Source organism: Macaca fascicularis, chromosome 4 (assembly GCF_037993035.2).
Source record: "Macaca fascicularis isolate 582-1 chromosome 4, T2T-MFA8v1.1".
NCBI classification, from domain to species: domain Eukaryota; kingdom Metazoa; phylum Chordata; class Mammalia; order Primates; family Cercopithecidae; genus Macaca; species Macaca fascicularis.
The window spans coordinates 126,025,310-126,049,862 of record NC_088378.1 but is presented as its reverse complement, the minus strand read 5'-3'; the positions used below and the strand labels follow the sequence as shown (position 1 = coordinate 126,049,862).

At 39.6% G+C, this 24,553-nt stretch overlaps 1 protein-coding gene across 11 annotated transcripts in view; it reads left to right on the top strand.

The window, feature by feature from the left end:
- RUNX2 (RUNX family transcription factor 2) overlaps window positions 1–24,553 on the top strand; it is a 243,028-nt gene that overhangs the window by 83,213 nt on the left and 135,262 nt on the right. For 9 of the 11 annotated variants that reach the window (XM_065543946.2, XM_065543945.2, XM_074037858.1 and 6 more), the window contains one exon: window positions 7,308–7,469. In XM_065543946.2, the coding sequence (XP_065400018.1) occupies window positions 7,308–7,469 (162 nt within the window). Of the gene's footprint in view, window positions 1–7,307; window positions 7,470–8,505; window positions 10,047–24,553 lie in introns of those variants that run through there. The other 2 variants (XM_074037861.1, XM_015449350.4) reach the window with 1 other exon arrangement.

Here is a 24,553-nt window from a genome sequence, read left to right as displayed (position 1 = left end):
GATCCTCCTTCACACCCACACATGTTTAACCAAAGTGTTTACAAAAGGAGCCCTGCTAATAGCAGCTGCCTTGTTTCCAGCCTACCTTTGGGCTTTCAGAAAACTCTCTGCCTGCTCTGCTGCCCCCACTCAAACTTACTCATTCAGAAGAAAATTGGACATGTTTTCCCGGAGTCAGTTCATTTTCCTGGGGTGCTTTTATTTTTTTTTCTTCTCTGCCCTCCTCCCTTCTCAGTATGACTCCAAGTGTTTAGGGTTCAATTATGCAGATGTGAAATTTGGCTTTTTAGTCATTTGAAAGTATGGAGACTCTTAGAGCCCATGACTCTTTAGCTATCACTGTAGGAAGTGCATGGCCACCCCCTTTTTGTTCCCCATACCAGTGATTGTGCTTCAGAAGCTGTGGTCCTGCTCAAAGAAGACAGCTTGCTTTCCTCATCTCCACAGGTTTACATAAATGGTTGTCTCCATCTTTGCCTGATGAAAGACAACTTGAGACAGATGAACCACCCCTCTCCCAATTAGCATTTTTGAGCACCCCCTGGATACGGTTGCCTTCTGTACTTTTATGTTTTGTGGTTTATAGAATGGAAAGCAGATGCAACCACTCTCCGAGAAGTCTAAGCTGAAGGAACACCACCCTAGAAGGAGAACTTATAAAATCGATTCTGACATTGGTGCTCCACGGTTCCTTTCCATCTTTAGAGCGTTTTTAAAAACACCATTCCGTGCTTGTGACAGACTTTGCCTCGGTTGAAATACATGCTGAAGGGATTCCTTATGTCAGATGACTGGCTCCTTTCTACGGCTTTCAATGGCTTCTACCTGAGACAGAAAAAGGGAAATTAGCCTGAACTCTTAATAGCTAGATTTGGTCTACTCTCATGGAGGAAACCATGATTGCTTCTGAAAGTGTGTTGTTGCAGATCTGAGGGGTCCAATAAATAGCCTTCCCCTTATTCCTGGTGGTGGTTCTTAGTGTGCTTTCTCTGCCCTGGGGACCCATTTCCCCTTGGGTTCATCCTCAGGGTCTGCAGGAGCAGCCGTGGTCCTCCGCTTCATTCTCTTCTCTTGCATGTAGTCATTTTGATTAATCACGTCCTGCCTGCGAATACAGCAGACCCAACAGATAGGAAAGACCTGATTTTCTCTTTCAAGTTTATGTTACAGGTCAGATTTGATTACCACTTCCCTCTAAGACCCCCTGTTTTAGGTGGCAGGAGAGAAGTTGGTGGAGAAATAGGAATGGAGTTATCTTTAGTGATATGTTATGCCTCGAGTGTGCGCACAAAAACCCAACACCAGAGGGTTGTTCATATATGCATATAAGAACGTATGTCAATTTGTTGAATTTCTCTAATATAGTAATTAAAATAATATTGATACTGTTTCTGAAGGTTGCCATATAAAAAGAATGAATTATAGTTTTTAAAAAACATAAAAATATTTAAAGTTCAACAACAGTTTTGTTGTTGAGACAAAGTCTCGCTCTATCGCCCAGGCTGGAGTACAGTGGCATGACTCAGTGCCTCCCAGGCTCAAGTGATCCTCCCTTCTCAGCCTCCAGAGTAGCTGGGACCACAGGTGTGTGTCACCACACCCGGATAATTTTTGTATTTTTTTGTAGAGGCGGGGTTTCACCATCTCTACAAAAGCCTGTTACCCAGGCCAGTCTCCAACTCATGGGCTCAAGTGATCCACCCACCTTGGCCTTCCAAAGTGCTGGGATTCCAGGCCTGAGCCACCGTGCCTGGCAACAGCTTTCGTTTTTTTTTTTTTTTTTTTTTTTTGAAACTTTCTGTGAAATAGCATTGATTTAGTCCCTGAAAACTTGTAGGTAGTTTATGGCCTTGAGGTGACACCGTGGCTGACCTATAACTGCGGTCAAGGCCATGATTAAAAGTCAAGGATATTTGTGTTTATGCTGGAGTGTTAGGACATGGTTCTTCCCTTCATATTGCTGCAGACTTGAAAAGACACACCATCCAATATAACTCTGGGTGGGGCAGAGTGACGGACGGATTATCCTTGCTCTGTGGGACCTGAGGCTGAGATAAAGACAGTTTCTTGTTTGTCATTAATTAGTATGTTTGTCTCAGAGCTAGGCTTTGTATCTTTCCTATTAGTAACTTTAGGATTGACTGGTGATGCCTGAAAAACATCTATCACCTGTTCTGACTCATCCAATTTGAGAGTAAATCTCAGAAGTCTCAGGTTTCTTCAGGAAGTTGAGTTCAGAAATTGTTTATGAGATCAGGTTAAGGTGACTTTCCTCTAGTATAAGCATTAATAATTGTCCATAAAAAGCAAATATGTTGTAATCATGTATTTATGACAGGATTATATTTTCTTGGTGATTGAGCATTTAGGAAGTGAAGATATTTTACAGCCATTTTTTCCCACTAAAAGATTGAAAAGGTTAAAGTGTATGGTATTTGAAAATACACTTAAAAAATTAGGATTTCTCTGGGAAGAAACCAAAACTTAAGAAGGAACATGATTAAGGTTAAGTCATTGTAAAAGGATATCAACATGACTAACACAGACATATATGCTCCAAATTGTGAACTACACACTACAGGAAGCTCTCCTAAAAATTGTACTCTGTCAGAAAAAGAGGTCAAGGGCTAGAAACAAATACAAAATGAAGGTTCAGTAAAGGTAGAGTCTTTAACGGTGGGAAACATTTATTAGGTTCTTTCCATATGCTAAACTCTATATTATATTATCTCATTGAATCATCAGACAACTTTATGAAGGAGGTATTCTTATTTACCCCCATTTTATAGATGAGGAAACTTTAATCTTAGATATGTAATTTGTCCAATCACACAGTCTGGAAATGATGGAGCTTGGATTGGTAATCACTCATTCACAAGGTATTAGGGAAGGCATGGGGGTGTTTGGAGACCATTGCTTTTTTTTTTTTTTTGAGACGGAGTCTCGCTCTGTTGCCCAGACTGGACTGCAGTGGCTCGATCTTGGCTCACTGCAAGCTCTGCCTCCCAGGTTCAAACCATTCTCCTGCCTCAGCCTCCCGAGTAGGTGGGACTACAGGTGCCCGTCACCACACCCGGCTAATTTTTTGTATTTTTAGTAGAGACGGGGTTTCACCGTGTTAGCCAGGATGGTCTTGACCTCCTGACCTCGTGATCTGCCCATCTCAGCCTCCCAAAGTGCTGGGATTACAGGCATGAGCCACCGTGCCTGGCCTGCTTTTTTTTTTTAAAGGTTGCTATCCTCTTTAAAAAAATTTTTTTTATACCAGATCTAGTGAACCACATATGGCAGTTCTTATATTTCCTTTTTTTTTTTTTTTTTTTTTTTGAGATGGCATCTTGCCCTTGTTGCCCAGGCTGGAGTGCAATGGTGTGATTTTGGCTCACCACAACCTCCGCTTCCTGGGTTCAAGCGATTCTCCTGCCTCAGCCTCCCAAGTAGCTGGGATTACAGGCATGCGCCACCACGCCCAACTAATTTTGTATTTTTAGTAGAGATGGGGTTTTTCCATGTTGGTCAGGCTGGTCTCGAACTCCCGACCTCAGGTGATCCGCCTGCCTTGGCCTCCTAAAGTGGTGGGATTACAGGTGTGAGCCACCGCACCCAGCCTATTTTATTTTTCTTTAGTAACTCTTTCTTTAAGTCATTATCATAGACTCTTAGGACAATGACCTTGAAGGAGACTCTAGCCTATCCTCTGAGAGACAAAAAAACAGAGATAGAGCTTCTCACTTGTTTAGGGATAGTGAGAAGTTATTTTTCTTAATCTTGGATATTTGGAAAGGCCTCCACTAAAAGCAAAACTATCCTTTAATAGACTTTTCTAGTATATATTCTGGCAGTCAGGATGTAAAACCTAAAACCTCAACGATATAAACCTCTTTGGTAGCCTAAGGAGGAATTAGAGAATTACTAAGTATGACTTAATTTTAATATTTTGTTATTCACTCAAGCCAGCCTGAAAAGTTCATTCAGTAGTTGTTTATTGAGTACTGTGTGCCAGGCATTATACTTAATTGTGCTGAATCTGATCTCGGAAGTCTTTAAGAATAACAACATGAGACAAACCCAGCTACCCTAGATAGCACAGTGTCATATTTTAATATTTATTTTTAATAACGATGATGATTTTCCATTTACCGTATATTATTTAATCTTCAGTCTGAGGATTCAGCTCTTGAGATAGTATTATCATCTCCATTTTGCAGACGAGGAAATTAAAGCTCAGTAATGTTGAGAAACACAGCCCAGGTCACAAGGCCCAGGCAGGGCCTTCACCATGTGAGCTCCTAAAGAGAGTCAAAATAGTTTCCCTATAGTACTTTATGCTTATCAAAATGCTTTTACTTGCATTATCTCATCTCATTTTCCAAAAATGAGAGTAGTTATTTTTGTACTCATTATATAGATAGCACTTGTATTTATTATATACTTAATATGTGCTAAGAGTGCCAGGTACCATATTAGATATGGCCTAGTTCATGTAATGCTCACAAAAACCCTAGTAAGTATCATTATTCCCATTTTATAGATGAGCCACCAAGGCCTAAAAGTTTAAGTGATTTGCTCAGCACAGCAGGGAGGTGTGACTGAAGCCTAGGCTTGTCTGCACAGCCAGGATGCGTGACCGCTTTGCTATATTCACTGTTCTGTGTTATGCTGCCTCATTTTCCAGATGAGGAAACTGAGATTCAGAGTTAGCTAACCCAGATGAGGTCATACAGCTTATCAATAGCGGAGCTGACACGTCAACTCAGATGCTGTCACTAAAAAGCCGTCTTGTTTCCCACTGTGCTGAGCCGCCTTTCTGCACAAGGAGAACTGTAAGACTGTATCTTACCTCCAAATTGAGTACCCTAATTCCTTTTCGTCATTTTTTACAGTTCTTTGCATTTGGTCTCGTTTTTAGGCAGGGGCCCTAGACGGATGACTTGTTACAGACGAGGAATGGTATAGGTTAAACTGCTTGCTCAGGAAGTCATCTGGGGAAGTTAGATGAGAACTCAAATCCAAATTTGAGTCCTGCGTGCCCAACTTACTTAGCTATGTGGTTCTCAACCTTTTTGTCTTTTGAAAATGTTGCTTGAGAGAAGGACTTGCCCTTGTGAGATTGTTTTTCTGTGCTGTAAGGAATGAATCTTTTTCCATCTGAAGATCATTTACCGTTTCTCTGAATAGTGAATTACATTAATGGTGTAAGGCAAGGAAATATGTCAATATCAGATATATAACAAGGACCAGTCACTCGGATTTGAAATGTTGCCAATCTCTACAATCTCAGCCTTGAGAATTTTAAGGCACAGAAGTCCATTACTTTAATGATCAATTATCCTTTAGATTTCTGAAGGAAAAGTTTGTTAACCGTTTATAGTACTACTCTTTTATTCAAATTGCAAACTCAGGTAAATGCTCCTTAAAATGGAATTGGATGACATTTTTCTGTATCTCTGTCAATGTCAGTAAACAGCAGGTAAATATCCAGATGTGTTTAATTATTTTGACTCAAAGAAGTATGTCCTATTTAAACAGTCTTTAAATAAATTGTTTCTGAATTGAACAAATAAACAAGAAATAGCTGAACTAAACTGCTTTGACTGTATAGAAAAACTGAGAGGTTTTAACAGACGAATCATCTCAAAAATCCGCATCTTATTATACTCATTTTTACTTTTAGAGATAAACCTGAATTAACTCTTCAAGTATATTAATAGTTTTTATTCTTAAAGAATAATAGGTGATGTGTGGGGATAATTTGAAACCTATCCAAGTGTATTAACTCCAGTCCAGATACGTTTGAAACATGGAACTATCCCTATGTTACCCAGAGGTTTTACATATATATATGAATTAATGCCTATTAAGTGTCTTTTGTGCTAGTTTTCTCTTAATAGTTTTCTCATGTAATTTTCACATCCTTGTGATTCAGGTATTATTGCTGCCCCTCCTTCCACACCTTTTACAGATGAGGAAACTGAGGCTCAGAGTGACTAATTAAGCCAAGGTTACACAGAAAGTAGAAGTCTCAGAACTTGGACCTAATTCTGAACATTCCAAAATCCATGCATATTCTAAGATACCAAGCTATCTTGTGAATAGCCTGGTCTATTAGAATTTTAAAAATTAACATAATTTAAAAATTCGCATAAAAACATGTTAAGAGAAATTTGCTTATGATTTTGTTTGATTAGCCCTCAAGTAAGAGCAAAAGAGTTTGAAATACATACTTTTTTTGCTTTGGAAGCACAGCACATTTACCTTTTTTTCTGTATGTAAGCAAAAGGTCTTTTAATAATGTGGCCTTGAGTTTGTACCTCCAAGAAACTCCTAGAGCTACATAAAAAAATATTGTTAATATTTAGCAATTAACCCTAATCAGCTGACTGCCCATTAGTTTTATTATTACAGTGACTGTAGGTAACACTAGGCCAAATTCCAGACATGTGACATCTTTTAAACAGATTCCAATAGGATTAAAAACGTTTCCCCGTTCTCCTGTTTTGGGCCATTTTCTTACTGTCAGAAACTATTGTGCTTAGCGTTGAAACTGGCTGGTGATGAGACTTTTCAGTTCTTAATGGTAGTTGACTTTGAAATTAAATTTTGTCTTTTTCTTCTGGTTTATTTTCTGGTTTAGCTTTAGCATGAGAGTAACATAACTGGCTCCCCTCCTGCCCGTTCATCTTATGTGCTGCCCCTCCATTCTCATTCCTGCCCTTATTCCCTTCACCCCATGCTAGAAAGGGCCATTCCATTGACCTGCCTGAAAAAAGTGCCCTGAGATGAAATCTTGGAGTCATTCACTTTAAAACCAAAAAGCATGTCTGAAAGATAGTAAGTAGCTGGATATGCAGCAGCAAAAGGCACAATCTACATATTTTTTAACCAAGTATATTGTTCAGAAAATATTCTAACTTAAAACAAGTTATCCATGTTCACTGGAGGAATTTTAGAGAATACAGAAAGTAAATATAATTCCACTTTGTAAAGAAAACCAAAGCAGATTGTTTTCTAAATGACTATTAGACTTTCCAAATAGAAATATTTAGAAGAGAGAGACAAATAGTCCTTATGCATCATCCATTTTGTTGCTTTCGTTGAGACTCAAAGTCTAGAAAGCTTTGTGCTATTCAAGGCTTGAAAGGATGGGGTTATAAGAGATAAAAAGCCATTCCTTATTTATTTTGTATGTATAAGCCATATTTTTCCTCTCTCTCTTTTTCTGCTTTTTCTTTTCTAAGTTTTGGGTTGCATGTTTCTAAGGCTGCAATGGTTGCTATTCTAAAGATTTTTCTTCTTCTTTTTCCCAGACCCCAGGCAGGCACAGTCTTCCCCGCCGTGGTCCTATGACCAGTCTTACCCCTCCTACCTGAGCCAGATGACGTCCCCGTCCATCCACTCTACCACCCCGCTGTCTTCCACACGGGGCACTGGGCTTCCTGCCATCACCGATGTGCCTAGGCGCATTTCAGGTAAAGACCGCGCTTTAACTAAAAATCCATCCCCGCATAGGGGTCGGGGGGAGTGGGATGGGCTGAACCTGTGTCATCCATGCTCACAGTGACTCTCTATTAGAGACATGTGGGCAAGGGAATGACAACTGGCAAATTAAATCTTCTGAATTATGGGGTTATCAAACACTCGAACATTTTAAGTCAAGAGACCAAAAATCTGCCAGAGATGGCATACTTTTAAGATGGTATTTAATGCCGCCCAGTTAGTGTCCTGCTGAATTGTATCCCATTTGGTGGGCACTGTCTCATAACTAGGGCCTTTTCCTGAGGGTCTTATGCCAGGCCTTCCTCTGCTTGTGTTCCTTTCTTTTCCTAACATCTGCCTATAAACCAGATTGATGGCACAGCCCTCCATTCCTAAAGGCTTGTAAGTCCCAGGAGTCCAAGCTAGTCAGTTCCAAGAGAGAGCACCTGCAAACTTAGGATCTTTGTCAGAAACTAGTCATTTGAAGTGCCGTGAGGCCTGGAAGAGTCTTAAAAGGCAATGCGTGGCCTCTGAGTGGCTAACTCAAGAAGGACGCAGCCTTTCTGTGAAGCATCATGCGTGCTGCTGTCACTTGCAGCCCGGCAGCCCAGTGCTCACAATTGTTCCAAAGGCACTACAGAAATGTGTGGCCCATGGGGGAGTGTGTGTGACAAATGACCTGGCTGCCCCTCTATCCTGGAGAATTCATCACAGAGAGCCAGAAAGTGTTCACGAAGACTCCCAACTGACAAGTAGAGAAAAGTTAAAGGCCCTTAGCTGACTGTATGAGTCCCGTGAATAAGAAAAGAAACCTCTTGGTCCACCCTGACATATGAGCTGCAAACATTGTCCCCACTCAATGACGTACATCCACAGAGAGGCACACACCCCATTGGATCCCACGTTTGCCAGATACTCTTCTCAGCGTTCGGGCCCCTGCACCTGTTTGACTCCTGGCCAGGTTAATGCCTTTCTTTCTTTCTCTTTGTGTTTCTGTCTGTTTCTCTCCCTCTCTCATTTTCTGCAAAGCTCGAAGCCGTTACTCACTCCGCTGAGTTGCATCACTGACAAGCTGAAGCTCCACCAGCAGGCTTGCGGGTTTTGATTAGTTCAGACTCCTTTATTTCTTTCAACTTGGGAGGAGGGAAGGCTTTGTTTCTCAAGCAAATAGCAGGAAAGGGCTCTCTGGTCCTAGTGCCTCACATTTTCTGCAGCAGATGGACTCCCATGGGGGTGAGTAGGGAAAGAAGAGGGGTGGAGGGAGAACTGCAAGGTGTTTTGGGAAACCATGTTACCACTTTTCATTGTGACTGCTGTTATCATTTTTACGAATCACACAGTATGTATTGGGTAATTGTATAGAGTGTAGAATTTTAGTTATCATTTCCCTTGCCTGGAATCACCGTCGCCTTTAGGCAAACATTAATTAAAGATAACGGGAAAGGATGAGTAAGGCACAGTGGGGATAACGAAGGCTGATGCGAGATTAAAGGCACAGTGTTGATGGTGTTAAGTTAGTTCTGGTTATTCCTTCTACATTTCATACTGAGAGTCTGTTTTGTTTTACATAGGGCCAAAAGGACACTTTGACAGAATAGACTTATGCAAACTTGCTTCTGTTTGGGGTCTCCTGGGGCTTCCATCTGCCCAACCCACCGTGGCTGAAGCAGATTTTGCTATTTTTTTCTCTAGCAGTACCTAGAGGGAAAAAACCTCAGGGAGTAGTGTTAGCATTAGAGACACTTACCTACAGCAGTTTCCTACTGAGGTATATTCCTGTGAGTTCATCAGGAAAGCCATTGAAAATGACATCGGAAAAATGCTGCATAAACGAGTAGTCATCATTGTTTATCATGTACATGTGTAATGGAAAACAGCCAGATTATTTCAAGTTACTTTACTGAGGGTTACTTCAAACATTTCCACAAAACAGTAGCTTTCCCATTTCACAGAGAAGGAGGCAGGAGCAGAAACTGGTTAATTTTCCAGCCATATATCTATCTTAGGCCAAAGGTAGGAGTGAGCCTCTGGTTTAAACTGGTTTATACTGAGTTTAGTCCAGTTTTTTCCTCCAACCCTTAACATTTCTGGAGTTGTTACTGGTAAAGTAACATGGTGCCAGGGTGGGAGGTTCTGTATAAACAGTAAAGAGAACAGAAAATCCTTCTTGTCAGCATGTAGGTAGGGAAACAGGAAGAAACAACTAGATGTGGACTGTCAGGGAGCTGGAGGAGCACTGACTTACCTGACCTTGCCCTGGGCTGCGGGACTGTGCCTGCACAACCAAGCACTGCCTGGCGGACTCAGGGACCATGTCATTGGAGTGTGCACCATTTCTAATTCCCTGGGAACTAGTCCTGGGCGCCTTCTTGGGGAAGCCTGTCTCATAGGGTCCCAGGTACCAACTTAGACAATGTATAGCTTATGATTCCTCTCAACATCTAAAGCCAGTGTCTAAGTCCATGACCTAGAGGCTCCTACATGTGAGACTTAAGCATGAGGGCTTTTTAAATTTGGAGTTTTTTTTTGTATGTGTGTGCTTTAGTAAATAAAGCCCTTTGGATTGAGTCCATTCTTGTGCCTTTAGTCTTCATAATGCTCTGTGCCAAATAATGCTGTTTCCACGTAACACGGACAGCTAAAAATATTAACCTCTATCCCTGTCTGCAGGCAGTCCCGTGGTCTCTTTTTGAGACGCTTTGCAGAACAGTTTATGTTTTTGTGTGCATTGATCAATTTTCATCTCCATATCTAAAGGGATACACAAAATATTCTCATATGATTTTGGATGAGAAAGAATAAAATTCTTCACTTCACAGTAGGATTGGATGTTCGGACCCAGGTTTGAATCCCAGCTCATACATATATCAGGCAACTTCTTACTTTTCTGAAACTTAGTTTTATTTTTTGTAAAATAGGCATACAATACTCATCTTCAGGGTCGGTGTGAAGATGAAGTGAGATACTTTATATAAAGTGTTTAGAACTGGCCTGGCACATGATATGTGCCAAATAGATTGTAGCTGATATTATGAAGCTAAAATTGTTTTGTAAAAATTGTATATCCATATGTAATTTGCAGGCAAGTCTTGTTAAGTGAGTCAAATTAGATTAGATAAAAATCTAAACTTTTAAAGGGAACTTTTCCTTCACAAAATGGATCACCACAGAACGTATTTAAAACAAAGCCCTTAGATTATCTAAACATTTAAATAAGTTAATACTCACATGGCATTCACAAAGCACTTAATGCAGTACCTAGCACATAGAACTACTCAGATGTTTCCCATTATTATTATTATTCTGTAGATTTAAAATAAACATTTACAGAGCAAAAAGCAATTGGGAACCGTTCACAAAAAAGTCAATAAGGCATTAAGAGAAAACAACGATTCAATTATGTCAGACAATAGAAAGTGCTGAGTTATACCTAAATTAAGTAGGCATGCTAATGCTGTGTTCCAAGGGATCATAGAAATAAAAACAACCAGAAAGATCCGCCAGAAAGAACTGTTCCTAAAAAAATTCCATTTTCTCCTAAAAGGCCATTCTAAAGAAATACCATGATTTAATCTACCTAGAGACCCTCAGAGAATCCAATATTTCACCTTTCTTTATTAGTATCCTTTCTTCTGAATAATTTTAAAGCATGGCTACAATTCTAGAAGTTAATAAATGACAATAATCATGGTGATATTATATTAGATAGTCCTTAGTTTTCCTCAGACCATTTTTGGAAGCAAGGTGTTAAAAAATTAGATAAAATGATAAAGGTATGTTACCCACAATCTTTACTGCAGAGAGAGGTATAATACTAGATGTCTTCAAGTTCAGAGGGACAATACAATGATTCAGGAAATATTTCCTTAACATTAGGTAGCCTTAAATATTGTAATGGAACAACAAGAGCACGTATAAGTTTATAATTGAATGAGAAGTTATTGCCATGTAATCGACTAACAGGTGTACATTATGGTAATGAGTATGAATTATATTCAGTTGAATTATAAAAGTCAGCACTAGTCTCAGAAATCAGTCTAGTAATGTTACAGTGCAGAAGCCACCTCCTTCCCTACCATACTTACTTTGATAAGTATGGCCTCGTCATATAATAATCTGTATTTAAGTGGCACTTCTATCCCCAGGTGATTTTATACATTATCTCACTTTATCCTACATGTTTCTAAAAGATTATTCACTACACAGAGGTGGCCAAAGTTATTTCTCATTGATTCTAGTCCAGGGCAAGGTGTGACAAGGCAGGGACCAGCACGCCTTACATGGCCTGAACCACCGCATGTCTTTATAATTGCAGTCTTATCACCCATGGCAGTTTTGATCTTCAAAGCACTTACGAGGCTTGACACAAAGATTATAATTACATTTCTGGAAGTCATTACAAAATACTATGTAAATAAATAATTGCTGACTTTCAAAATGTATTTTATACAATTATCCTGCTGTGGAAAGAAGCACAACTCTTTATTGAGGTTGATTGTTGGACTCGTGGGTCAGAGTATGAGTCTCCTAGAGAGCCTACACAGGCTTTTTTTCTTCACTGCAAATAACTCCTCCACTATCCCACTCATTTGAGTGAAGTAGCTTAGGTTAACCTAAGTCTGTACCACTCTTTGGCATGCATGAGGTAGAAGGGATTTATAGCTTTCTGATGCTTTCTGGAGGTTTTTTTAGAGACTTAGGATATGTTAGTTAAAGATGCACAGGTAAGATGCATCTTATTCATAGATGTTGGCTGCCTCAGTTACTCTGAAAGAGGTCACTACAGATTTTTTTTTTTAAGAGACAGGATCTTGCTCTATTGCCCAGGATGGGATGGAGAGGCGTGATCATAGCTCACTGCAGCCTTGAATTCCTGAGCCTAAACAATTCCCCCATCTCAGCCTCCTGAGTAGCTGGGACTAAAGGCATGCACCACCTTGCCAGGTCAATATTTTTTGTAGGGACAGGATCTCACTATGTTGCCTGGGCTAGTCTTGAACTCCTGGCCTCAAGTGATCCTCTTGCCTTGGCCTCCCAAAGTGCTGGGATTACAGACATGAGGCACCTCTCCCTGCTTGCCACTATAGATTGTATGAAAGACTTTTCTCCGCATTTATGGGGCTTTTGTTTGTCGTCGTTGTTAAGATAGGACAGAGCTAATCTTTCTGTAAGATTATTTTTTTCTTCTGCTTGGGAAAATAGTCTTGAATCTCTTATTTCAAAATATGTAAATATTAACACTTTCCACTTACTCAACTGCACAGGACTATTGAAGATGTCTCCAATTTTATGACTTTCAGTTGCTAAACTATAATATTCCAAGGTCAGGAGAATAAGCATTAGTTTAATAACAAAATTATTAAAAATTATTTTATCACTACTACAAAATCTAGAAATTGCCAGTGGAAAAACCCCATTTGATTACTCAAGGTCTGTCAGGAGGATTCAAACCCAGTAGAGTTTGATGTAGTTCATTTTAAAATGTCCCTTATAACCAAGTTTCTATCAAGTTCCCCGAGTCAAGTTCTCGAAACTAGCAGCTTCGTAATGTGCCAATTATATGTGAACATTTATTTTAGCAGAGCAGCTCTTAACTCACAGGAGGGAGGAATGCCTTAAGAAAGGTTAAAAGGAAAACTTCAGCAATTAATACTAATAAACCAGAAAGTTAAAGCAACCATAATAAAACACTAGAGCATCTACTTTTTACTACAGAACCATTCCTTTATTAAGAGCCACCTGTTTGGTAGACATACTCTGCCACAGCAGCCACGGGCAAATAATTAAGTTTAATAGGAGTAACTCTTATTTTGAAGAAGTTCTCCGTTTAAAGCCACAGAGTGGGGAAGTTATTAAATTTTATGGACCCTAAACAAAGGCAAGCCCTGTGTCAACAATTGAATGTTCAGTATTCTTCATTATATCACCACTGATTGAATGGATTACTTGTGCATTCCATAAGTTGAAATTCATCTTGCTTTCCCTAAAAATAGCCTATCTTTTGACATAGCAGATGGTGTTCTAATCTTACCTGGACCTCCATTTACTCTAATTTTTGATTTACTGCTGCTGAGGCCCAAAGAAGTGGTTTTCATTCCTGCTAGATCAGTTGGAGATAATAGTTGGTCCAACTCACAAAGTTGACTAAGTTTGGTTGTATGACTAATTACTGTTATTTGTAGCTACACTCAGATATTTTAGTATCTGAGATACTAAAGCTCAGAATTAAACCTGTGTACATGGTTTGACTCTGATTTTATACATGGTTTTTCTCAGTTGTTTTTGTGGGGATTTATTTCTGACACATGTACAACCAACCACACACAGGGAAAAGATTTAGTAATGAAAGGAGTCATGCTTTTGCAGGGATGGCAAACATGTGGTTGTACATTTTATTGAAAGATTTGCTGAAATCTTCTTTCAATCAAAGAAAACTTGAGTGTATGAACCTCATTTCACCCAAAGTATTAATTTCCTAACGATAGATACAATGGCTGCTGTAGTGCACTGGGGTCTGAGAAGGTGGAGTGCAGTTTAACTTAGGACACCTGAGTTTTCATTTCATTGTCACTAAAGAGTCTATATCATTCTCAGATACAGTTAATTTATTGTGCCTCAGTGGCCCTGTGTTAATGAATTGCTAGAAATTGCTGAATCACACGTCTCAGAGGCTCTGCAGGGAGTAAGATGCTATCTGTTTAGGGATTTGATGTTCTTAGGACTTTCAGTAAAGAAAGTTTGCCTTACCAGATAAATGCTAGCGGAAAAGGAGGTCACATAATTATCTTCAAAAGAGTGGAAATGCATGCAACATTATTACTTTTATGTATATGTCTTAAAATTAATACTTTATTATTTTGAGCGATTTTAAGTTTACAGAAAAATTGAGCAGAATATATAGTTTCTTATATTCTCCTCCCACCATCTCCCACTTTCTCCTGTTATTTACGTCTTGCATTTGTTTGATGTAATTGATAAACCAATATGATACATTGTTATGAAATAACATCCATAATTCACACAGGGCTCACTCTTTGTGTTGTGCAGTTCTATGGGTTTTATCATAATGCCATGTATCCACCATTACAGAATCATAAGGAGTAGTTTCATTACCCTAAAAATCCCCTGTACACCACCTGTTCATCTCTCTTTCCCTTCTCTTTTCCTTAGCACCTGGCAACCACAGATTTTTTTTACTATCTCTATAGTTTTGCCTTTTCCAGTGTCATATAGTTGAAATCATACAATAAGTAAGTAGCTTTTATAGACTGGCTTCTTTCACTTGGTAGTATGCATTTAAGGTTCTTCCATGTCTTTTTATGGCTTAGTAATAATGCATTTCATTCTACCCCTGAATTGCATTCCACTGGAAGGATGCCATTTTATATATATATATATATATATAGATAGATAGATAGATAGATACAGATTTTTTTTTTTTTTTTTTTTTGCGATGGAGTTTTGCTCTTGTTGCCCCGACTGGAGTGCAATGGCATGATCTCGGCTCATGGCAACCTCCGCCTCCTGGATTCAAGCGATTCTCTTGCCTCACCCTCCTGATTACAGGCTGGGATTACAGGCACCCACCACCACGTCCAGCTACTTTTTTGTATTTTTAGTAGTGACAGGGTTTCACCATGTTGGCCAGACTGGTCTCGAACTCCTGACCTCAGGCGATCCACCTGCCTCAGCCTCCCAAAGTGCTGGGATTACAGGTGTGAGCCACTGCACCCGACCGGATGCTATTATATTTTTAAAATCATCAAGGGTGCTCTGCCTGAACCTGAGGATACTATCCTATCTTCCATTTTCCTTTTGTTGCTGACTGTCAGTGATCTTTCTTATTAGAAAGCATTTCACACATTTCTTGCTGGAGAAGCATGTTTTCTGTTACAGCAGTTGTCACCAAATGGTTTTCCATATCTTGGGTGCATTTTTTAATTAAATCTTTTTTTCCTAATCTTGCCCATAGATAAATTCCTGAATATCTACTTTTTGGTGGTCATGCATACCAGTTCAAATACAGAACATACCTAGTTAAAAATAACAATCCAGTTATGTGACCGCTTAGTTGCCTCCCAAAATATTTGACTCTCCTAGGTAAAGGGGGGCCTTTTCTCTTAAAAATGCCTGGCATTCCTTAAGTGTGCTGCACCGTTTCCCACTTCCATGTCAGCCATTTCTTTGCACTGGTGGGCAGGGCCCTGTTGGTCCCTCTTGGGCATCCCTTTCCCAAACACCACTTTCTTCAAAGTGAATCGCTGTCTCATCTACACTCATTTGTATGTCATTTCTGTACTTTGGACACACCTCTAATGTGTACATATCTTTTTTTTTTTCTTTTTATGTGAGACAGAGTCTCACTCTGTTGCCCAGGCTGGAGTGCAGTGGTGTGATCTCAGCTCACTACAGCCTCCGCCTCCCAGGTTCACAGGATTCTCCTGCCTTAGCCTCCCAAGTAGCTGGGATTACAGGCATGCACCACCACGCTCAGCTAATTTTTGTAGTGTTAGCAGAGACGAATTTCTCTGTGTTGGCCAGGGTGATCTTGAACTCCTGGCCTCAGGTGATCTATGCGCCTCGGCCTCCCAAAGTGCTGGGATTACAGGTGTGAGCCCACATGTCCGGCCCACATTGTCCTTTAGCATAAAAATTTAATTGCAAACCATTCTCCTTTTATAAGCTTCTTAAGGAGAGTGGCTATGTTTTGCATATTCTTGAATCCTTATAACTTAGCACAGTTTTTGGCACATGGTAGGTGCTTAGGAATGTTTAATGAAACAAGTATTAGTGGCAAAGAAGATAAAAAAAAGAGGAAGATAGATATGTAGGAGAAAAAAAGGAAGAAAAAAGATTTTGTTCACCTGGAACAACAAAGAAAGGGCAAAACAAGAGAAACTTTCATTGCTGATAAGGACAGGAAATAGCGCAGTAAGAGTGTGCATAAGCAGTATATATTTTTATCTCCAAGTCTTTTTGCAATGTGTTTCATATTTAGAACACATATCAAGACTGTATCTGTTTCCAGAACTTGCTGCTAACAGTTAGTAACAATGCCAAAACATATTTTAGGTCCAGCTTGAAACCAAATGATCAAATAGAATTTTTGATTTCTACTTTAGAGTCTGACATTAATTATAGCCATCATGTAATAAAGTGTCAGAGCTCTTTTCTGAGAAAATGATAGAAATTATATTCACTAATCTGTAAAGTGAAGCACAGCTATTCCTCTAGAACAAAGCAAAAGATAGGGTTTTGACAACTATCATTTCTCATAGTCTTATCTTCTTCAGGCTGAATTTTTCCTGTGTTCCCCACCTCTGCCGTTTTTTTAACCCTTTCTGTAAAGTATGATTGCAGGTCATCCTACTGAACTGGTCAGCGGTCTCAGACACCGTTCATTAGTGTCCATCTGAATGCCTCCTACCCAGAACCAAACTATTCTTCTCTTCTCAGCCTCTGGTAGTGCAGGCTCAAGTGGCCTTTGTTCTTTTGGTGACCACATTACACTGTTTTCTCCTATTTGCCACTTTTGTCAATCTGCATTTCTCCAATTATTTATTTTTAGAGCTGTTTTTTTTGTAGATCCAAATATGATACTTTATAGTTATCCCTGTTAGGTTTTACCTTATTTAATTCAGGTAATAATTTCTGCCTGTCTAGCACATTTTAGATTTTAATAATGTCATCCAATATATTAGTAGTCCCTGGCATTCCTTCCTGTTTGGAATGCTTTTCTTTCATTCATTTCAGTCATTTCAAGTCAGCTCAACAAATATTTGGCAAATACTTAAAATGTGCTTACACAGGTGAGGAGTAAAAAAAGAAATAGAAGACATAGTCTCTGCCTTCAAGAAGCTTTCAGTCTCATTTAGGATACAACATAAAGTAAATGCGATGGTTACATTATGGTACTAGCCCATGTAGATGCCAAAAATATGCAAAGAATGCTCAGGATTTTAGGAAAGGAGATCTCTTTTGTTCCTTTGCTCTATTATAATAATTCACATCTATAACCAACTTAAAGCCATCTCCTTTAGGAAGTTTAAAAAAAAAAAAATCAATCCCATTCAGCTCAGATTATACTTTCACTCTGAATTGCTTCAACAATTACATTTTCAACTTTTAAAAATGACGTATGTTTGATGTGTGTGGCTTCATGTTCCTTAAGATGTGACAAGGACATGGAGGATCTTGTCTTTTCCCAGCTAGACTGAAAGCTCCCCTAAGTCAGGGGCCTAGTCTTCTAATCCTTTGCTATCTCTGCAGAGCTCCTGCTAGATTGAAGACTCCCATTGGCCCAGGGCCGGGCCTTCTAATCCCTTTCTATCTCTAACTCCTACTCCGATGCTCTGCACGCATAATGTCGTGGGAAGCACTAGCATTCAGTGGAAAAGTCTACCCAGGAATCAGTGCTGCATGCTTCAGGGTTCTTATGCTGTGACTATTATTAGAAATTGGCTAATAGATCCAGAAGTAAGATTCTATAGGAGACTAAGACAATTTCCATTTATCTTTATTTCATATTTCATAAATGCATATATGGTCTCACCATGCAATATCTTATGTAATACGCCAGCAACTCTGATAAAATAAAGCAACGTTGTTAGCTCTGCTTTAGCATATACATCCCCATATGCATGAATTCACCAACTGATTACATTTAGAATGAATATACAAATAGTCTTGACAGGTCTATTATTTGTGATATTAATAAATATCAGCCAAGGTAATACTTTTTTCAGGAAAAATAGGATCACTGACATCCCTGTGTCTTAATATTGTTTGGTTACTTCATTGAGCATTGATTTCTCAGGAAACATTAACTGATCACTGTTGGTAGAAAAGATAGAAAGGCGACAGAGGAACTGCATGATTATTATTATTATTTTTCTGAGACAGAGTTTTGCTCTTGTTGCCCAGGCTGGAGTATAGTGGTGTGATCTCAGCTCACTGCAACCTCCGCCTCCTGAGTTCAAGTGATTGCCCTGACTCAGCCTTCCTAGTAGCTGGGATTATAGACACCTGCCACAACGCCTGGCTAATTGTTGTATTATTAGTAGAGACGGGGTTTCACCATGTTGGCCAGGCTGGTCCCAAACTCCTGACCTCAGGTGATCTACCTGTCTCGGCCTCCCAAAGTGCTGGGATTACAGATGTGAGCCACTGTACCTGGCCTGCATGATTATTTTAAATTAGCTCTTAGGTTTGTTAACATGTAGAAATAGTTATAAGGGGAATTTTAGAAAAGATATAACTAGGCTGGGCATGGTGGCTCATACCTGTAATCCCAGGACTTTGGGAGGCCAAGGCAGGCGGATCATGAGGTCAGGAGATCGAGACCATCCTGGCCAACATGGTGAAACCCCGTCTCTACTAAAACTACAAAAATTAGCTGGGCATGGTAGCACACGCCTGTAGTCCCAGCTCGTCAGGAGGCCGAGGCAGGAGAATCCCTTGAACCCAGGAGTCGGAGGTTGCAGTGAGCCGAGATCATGCCACTGCACTCCAACTAGCAACAGAGCAAGACTCCATCAAAAAAAAAAAAAAAAAAAAAAAAAATTAAACAAGTAAAAAGCTTTTTTTCTAATTAAAATATATGATAAAATGCAAATGACAGAACTTTAATTTGAATTGTTCAAAGTCATTTGTGGACAACACTTTGTTTCAGATAGTTCAAAGTCATTTTCAGATTTCTTCTTTGTCTTCCTGAAATGCAAACAGGAAGGCATATTTTATGGGACTGGGTCAGAATTTAAGTAACTTGGTCTGAGGCAAATCTAGGACCCCATTTGACTATACTGTCTAAATTTTTTTTGATGTGACTCAATAAATTAATGAATTTCAAATCCACGAAAGTAATGTAAATAAAAATAAAATGCTGCACAGGCAACATTGTTCCTAAATAACTCAAATGATTTTTTTAAGTAGAAACATGTCATGTATTTTGCAGACTGTGACCTTAAGTGATCAACCCGTAACTATGCAGCCAAGCATGGGAGACTAGGAGAAGCCCCGTGCTTTTGTATCTAAAGCTTATCGCTGTTTCATGCTGTATCCAAAATGGTCACCATTCCAGCTCTCTGTGGTAATTAGTAACAATGCTATAGTTGATGGAATAAAAATAACACATATAATGATGGTTACAAACACACCCTGACCTGTGCCAAGGAGAGCAGTGATTCATGAAAAATCAATAAATAAACCCATTGATGTGGTCACAATAAATCCATACATAATTAAGAAGAACCTTTTCTAAATAAAAACTACAAAGGAAATAAAAACAGGTTTGGAAAAGAGGAAAAAGTCTGATAATAGCATTATGGTATCATCATTAAAGAAAACAAACTTGTAAGCTCCCAAACTACACCTTAGGAAAACAGTACATTCTCAGTGTGGCTTAAAGATATGGTAGAGGCCGGGCTTGGTGGCTCACGCTTGTAATTCCAGCACTTTGAGAGGCCGAGGTAGGTGGATCACGAGGTCAAGAGATTGAGACCATCCTGGCCAAAATGGTGAAACCCCGTCTCTACTAAAAATACAAAAATTAGCTGGGTGTGGTGGTGCACACCTGTAGTCCCAGCTAGTAGGGAAGCTGAGGCAGGAGAATTGCTTGAACCTGGGAGGCGGAGGTTACAGTGAGCCAAGATTGCATAATTGTACTCCAGCCTGGGTGACAGAGTGAGACTCAGTCTGAAAAGATATAGTAGAGAACTGACCTAAAAGAAAAGAAAAGGAACTGACCTAAAAGGAAAGAGTTTGGCCCCCAGGGCAGTTAATAAAGAAAGTTAAAGTTGTTCTCTAACCTTAGAAGTTGGCAGGTGCCAGAGATACTCTTTGAAGGGTTAATAAAACCTCACACAACCGCTTTAATCCAGCAGGTGGTTGAAACTTTTGAATTGGGTCTTGCCTCCCAAAGAAGAATTGAGTTCAACACTAATAAAATAGCAGTTGCTCAATAAAATTGTGTTGAATTGATTTGGTTTATCGGGAAGAAAATGACTCAAGCATCTAGAGTGGTGATTAAACATTCATAGCATCGTTGACAGTGTTTTGGAAATAGGGCTTGGCTGGGAATTGAGGAGCCTGTCTTTTGAATTTCGGATGTGTCTCTGAGTTCTTGAGCAGGTCACTAACTTTAGGTCTTAGTTTCTTCAAGCGTGAACTGAGTGAGTTGGGCTAGTTTTTCCCCAAGGTACATCATAAAGCTTTTGATATCTGTGATTCTAAATTAAGGCCTGAAAGGGCAGGTTTTCTTACAGGAGAGATTTAGTAATCATCACATCAGAAAACTAAATACTGGCTGGGTGCTGTGGCTCATGTTTGTAATCCTAGCTTTGGGAGACTGAGGCGGGCTGTTTGCTTGAGTTCAGGAGTTGCAGACCAGCCTCAGCAACATGGCGAAACCCCGTCTCTACAGAAAATACAAAAATTAGCCAGGGCGGTGGTGCGTGTCTGTAGTCCCAGCTGCTTGGGAGACTGAGGTGGGAGGATTGCTTGAGCCAGGGAGGCTGAGCCTGCAGTAAGCTGTGACCACTGCACCCTAGCCTGGGTGACAGAGTGAGACTCTGTCTCCAAAAAAAGGAAAACTAAATACCACCATCAATAATAACACTAAAGGCTAATATAGCATTTGATTGAAGAGCTAAATTAACAGGGGCAACTCTGATAGATGTCAGGAAAAGTTTTGTTTTATATTTCAGTTAAGAGATTCTGATGAGAAGCAATGTAAGATCAGGTTATTTAATACCAAAAAACTGTACATTTGGATCTTGGTACCTGACCACAGCTGAACCTGTCTTTGAGGTGAAACCTTATATATGTGCATGTGTGTCAGAATCCATAGACAGTTTTTGAAATCCCAGATTTAATGTAAAATTAAGGAATGTTACTGACATCTCTCATACCCTTGCGTGGTTTTATGTAATTTATTTGTTAACCCTCTTTACATGAGAATGGTACATTATAAGTGGTAATTTATCTTACTGGAGAAATGAGAACCTTATAAGCTAAGGGTTACTAAAACGGATGAATTCTGTTAATAATAGAATAAATGTACTCACAGGACCAGGCTTTCTATATTAAAGAAATTAGGTCTATTTAAAGAAAACATGATCTGAATCATAATGAGCTTTCTCTTAACGAAACATTGCTGTCATAGTGTTTTATGACCACATGATAAAAATATTTATTAACACAAGTTATTGCCAACATTAAATTTACTCATTTATTAAACACTGTTCTACCCACTGGAGATACTCTGATGAACAAGATAGAAAGGCTCTTGGAACTTTTCTGTTGGCATATGGCATAATGATTAAACAGTCTTTGGAGTCAGGTCTAAATTCAGGCTTCTTTACTTACTAGGTTTGTGCCTGTGGGGAGGTAACTCAGCTTGGTTGAACCTCAATTTCCACATCAGTTAAATGACCATATAATAATAATAATACTTGCTTTAATAGGTTGTCACGAGGACTAAAGGATAGTTTAATATATGTAAAGTTTAATATATGTAAAGTCCTTAGAATAATGCCTGACACTCAAGAAATGTTAGCTGTTACTACCAAAGGGTGGGCAATTGAAAATAATAAAATATTATCTAGGGGTATGTACTATGAAAAAAGTAAAATAGGGTGATATGATGAGGAGTCAGTATTTAAGCTGAGATATAAATAACAAAAAAGAGTTAGCCCTGTCAAGATCAGGAGGAAGGGAGGACATTCTAGGCAGTGGGAAAAGCTAGTGCAAGGGCCCAGTGGTGGGAAGACTGTGGGGTGTTTCAGCGGAGTGCTCAGTGGCTGGAGTGTGTAGATGAATGAAGTTAGAGAGATAGGCTGGATCCAAGTTATGCAGGACCACTACAGGTCAAGATCAGAGGTTTGAATTTGCTGTTATGTGCAGTGTTAAGCCATTTGGCAGATTTTAAGCAGGGTCTTGATATACACTGATTTATATTTTTCAAAGCTCACTCTGGCTGTTGGGTGGAGAATTGTAACAGGGGTAGGGAGGAGGGAAGGAGTGTGGTTAGGAAGCTGTGGCAGTCACCCTAGTGAGAGGACGGTGGCTTGGGCTTACCTGCAACTGGTGGAGATAGAGACACTGGAGTAGAGAGAGAATTTTGCTGGTATCATCAAAATGTTTATTAATGTTTTCTCCCAATTGTTAGTTGACTTTAAAAGGAATAATATTGCATCTTATACAAGTTTAATTAATGTTTAGACACTATTCATACACCCTAAGTGAAGTGGTAATTCAGGAGTTACTTGATTTATTAAATGAATACAGAATGACCAACCTGGAAATTTCAGGCCAGAAATCCATTTTTGAGATCTGAAATGTTTTGTTTGACTGAAAATTATTAATTTTCTGTAATCACATTTTGTAAATCTTCTGATTTCCAGTAGCTTTCCTTCCTTGGCACCATGCAAACCCAGATTTTAGTACAATGATGTACAATGATGAGATGAATTTTGGGGACTGAAACGATATTATATGTTTGTATTAGTCTCTTCTCATGCTGCTAATAAATATATACCTAAGAACTGGGTAATTTATAAAGAAAGATGGGTTTAATGGATTCATAGTTCCACATGGCTGAGGAAGCCTCAATCGTGGCAGAAGGGAAAAGAGGAGAAAGTCACATCTTATATGGTGGCAGGCAAGAGAATGTGTACAGGGGCAGGGGAACTCCCCTTTATAAAACCATCAGATCTCATGAGACTTATTCACTATCCTGAGAACAGTATGGAAAAGACCTGCCCCCATGATTCAGTTACCTTCCACCAGGTCCCTCCCATGGCACGTGGGGATTATGAGAGCTATAATGCAAGAGGAAATTTGGTTGGGGACACAGCCGAACTATATCCATGTTCTTCTCATCCTCAAAATGTATCTTCTGTATCTTTCATACACACCAGTTCTTCTGCTTCTACGATGCACTTTAGGTTGGGCACGGTGGCTCCAGCTTGTAATCTCAGCACTTTGGGAGACCTAGGCAGGCGAATCATTTGAGGTCAGGAGTTCAAGACTAGCCCAGCCAATATAGCAAAACACCATCTCTACTAATAATACAAAAATTAGTCAGGTGTGGTGGCACACACTTGTAATCCCAGCTACTGGGGAGGCTGAGGCAGGAGAACTGTGTGAACCTGGGAGGCAGAGGTTGCAGTGAGCCTAGCTCGTGCCACTGCACTCCAGCCTGGGTGACAGAGGGAGACTTCTGTCTCGGAAAAAAAAAAAGAAAAAAAAAGATGCACTTCAGTGGAAACCATTGTGCATGCAGGTGTGGCCAGGCCAGCTTTGCAGGCAGTCATTAGATGATCACACTGGGCAGTGTGTGGCAACAACTCTGAAGTGAAGAAACACCTAGGCAAGAAGCTAGCAGTTCCTTCAGTCTGGCGAGCTAATATCCAGCAATTGAGAAAAATCAGTCCAGGTGAGACACAAGCACTTGTCCTCCCTGTGGAGTTAGTACCCAGAACAGCTTCTTCAGAGGACTGAGAAATTGGGGCTTATCTTAAATAGCAAGGAATTTGAATTGATAAGGGATGAGGAAAATGTTCCAAGCAGAATCTCATAACCACAAGCCAAGCTTAAAGGAGAAGGCTTTAAACAGGTAAGTCTGTTGGCATCACAGTTGTAGTAAGCTATTACTCCATTCTCAGATCCTTCAACCGTGCCCTAAAAGGAGATTCCTCCTCAAGAAACTCTAAATTTGGGGCTCTGGAAGTTAGCTTCAAGATCTTATGCAGATATGAACAGCTTTTCTTATATTTCCTGTTTAAAATGTAATGAAATTCCATTTCTTCATGGACACAGCTTTCTTTTCTTTCTGGAATCCCGAAGTGAGGAAGTGTATGTACTGAAAACCATTACAGCCATTTGTTAGTTTGTTTTAAAGGAAAGGAGAGTCATAAAATCAGGACCTGGAGAGCACATTTCCCAGTGACCAAACCTACCTAAAATGTATTTGATGGATTTATTTTGAGTTTTGGAAGCTCAAGGACTCAATAGAAGATACAATTCAAAGGGTGTCATCATAGGGAATCCAGAATAATTCTCAGAGCTCCAAAAACTT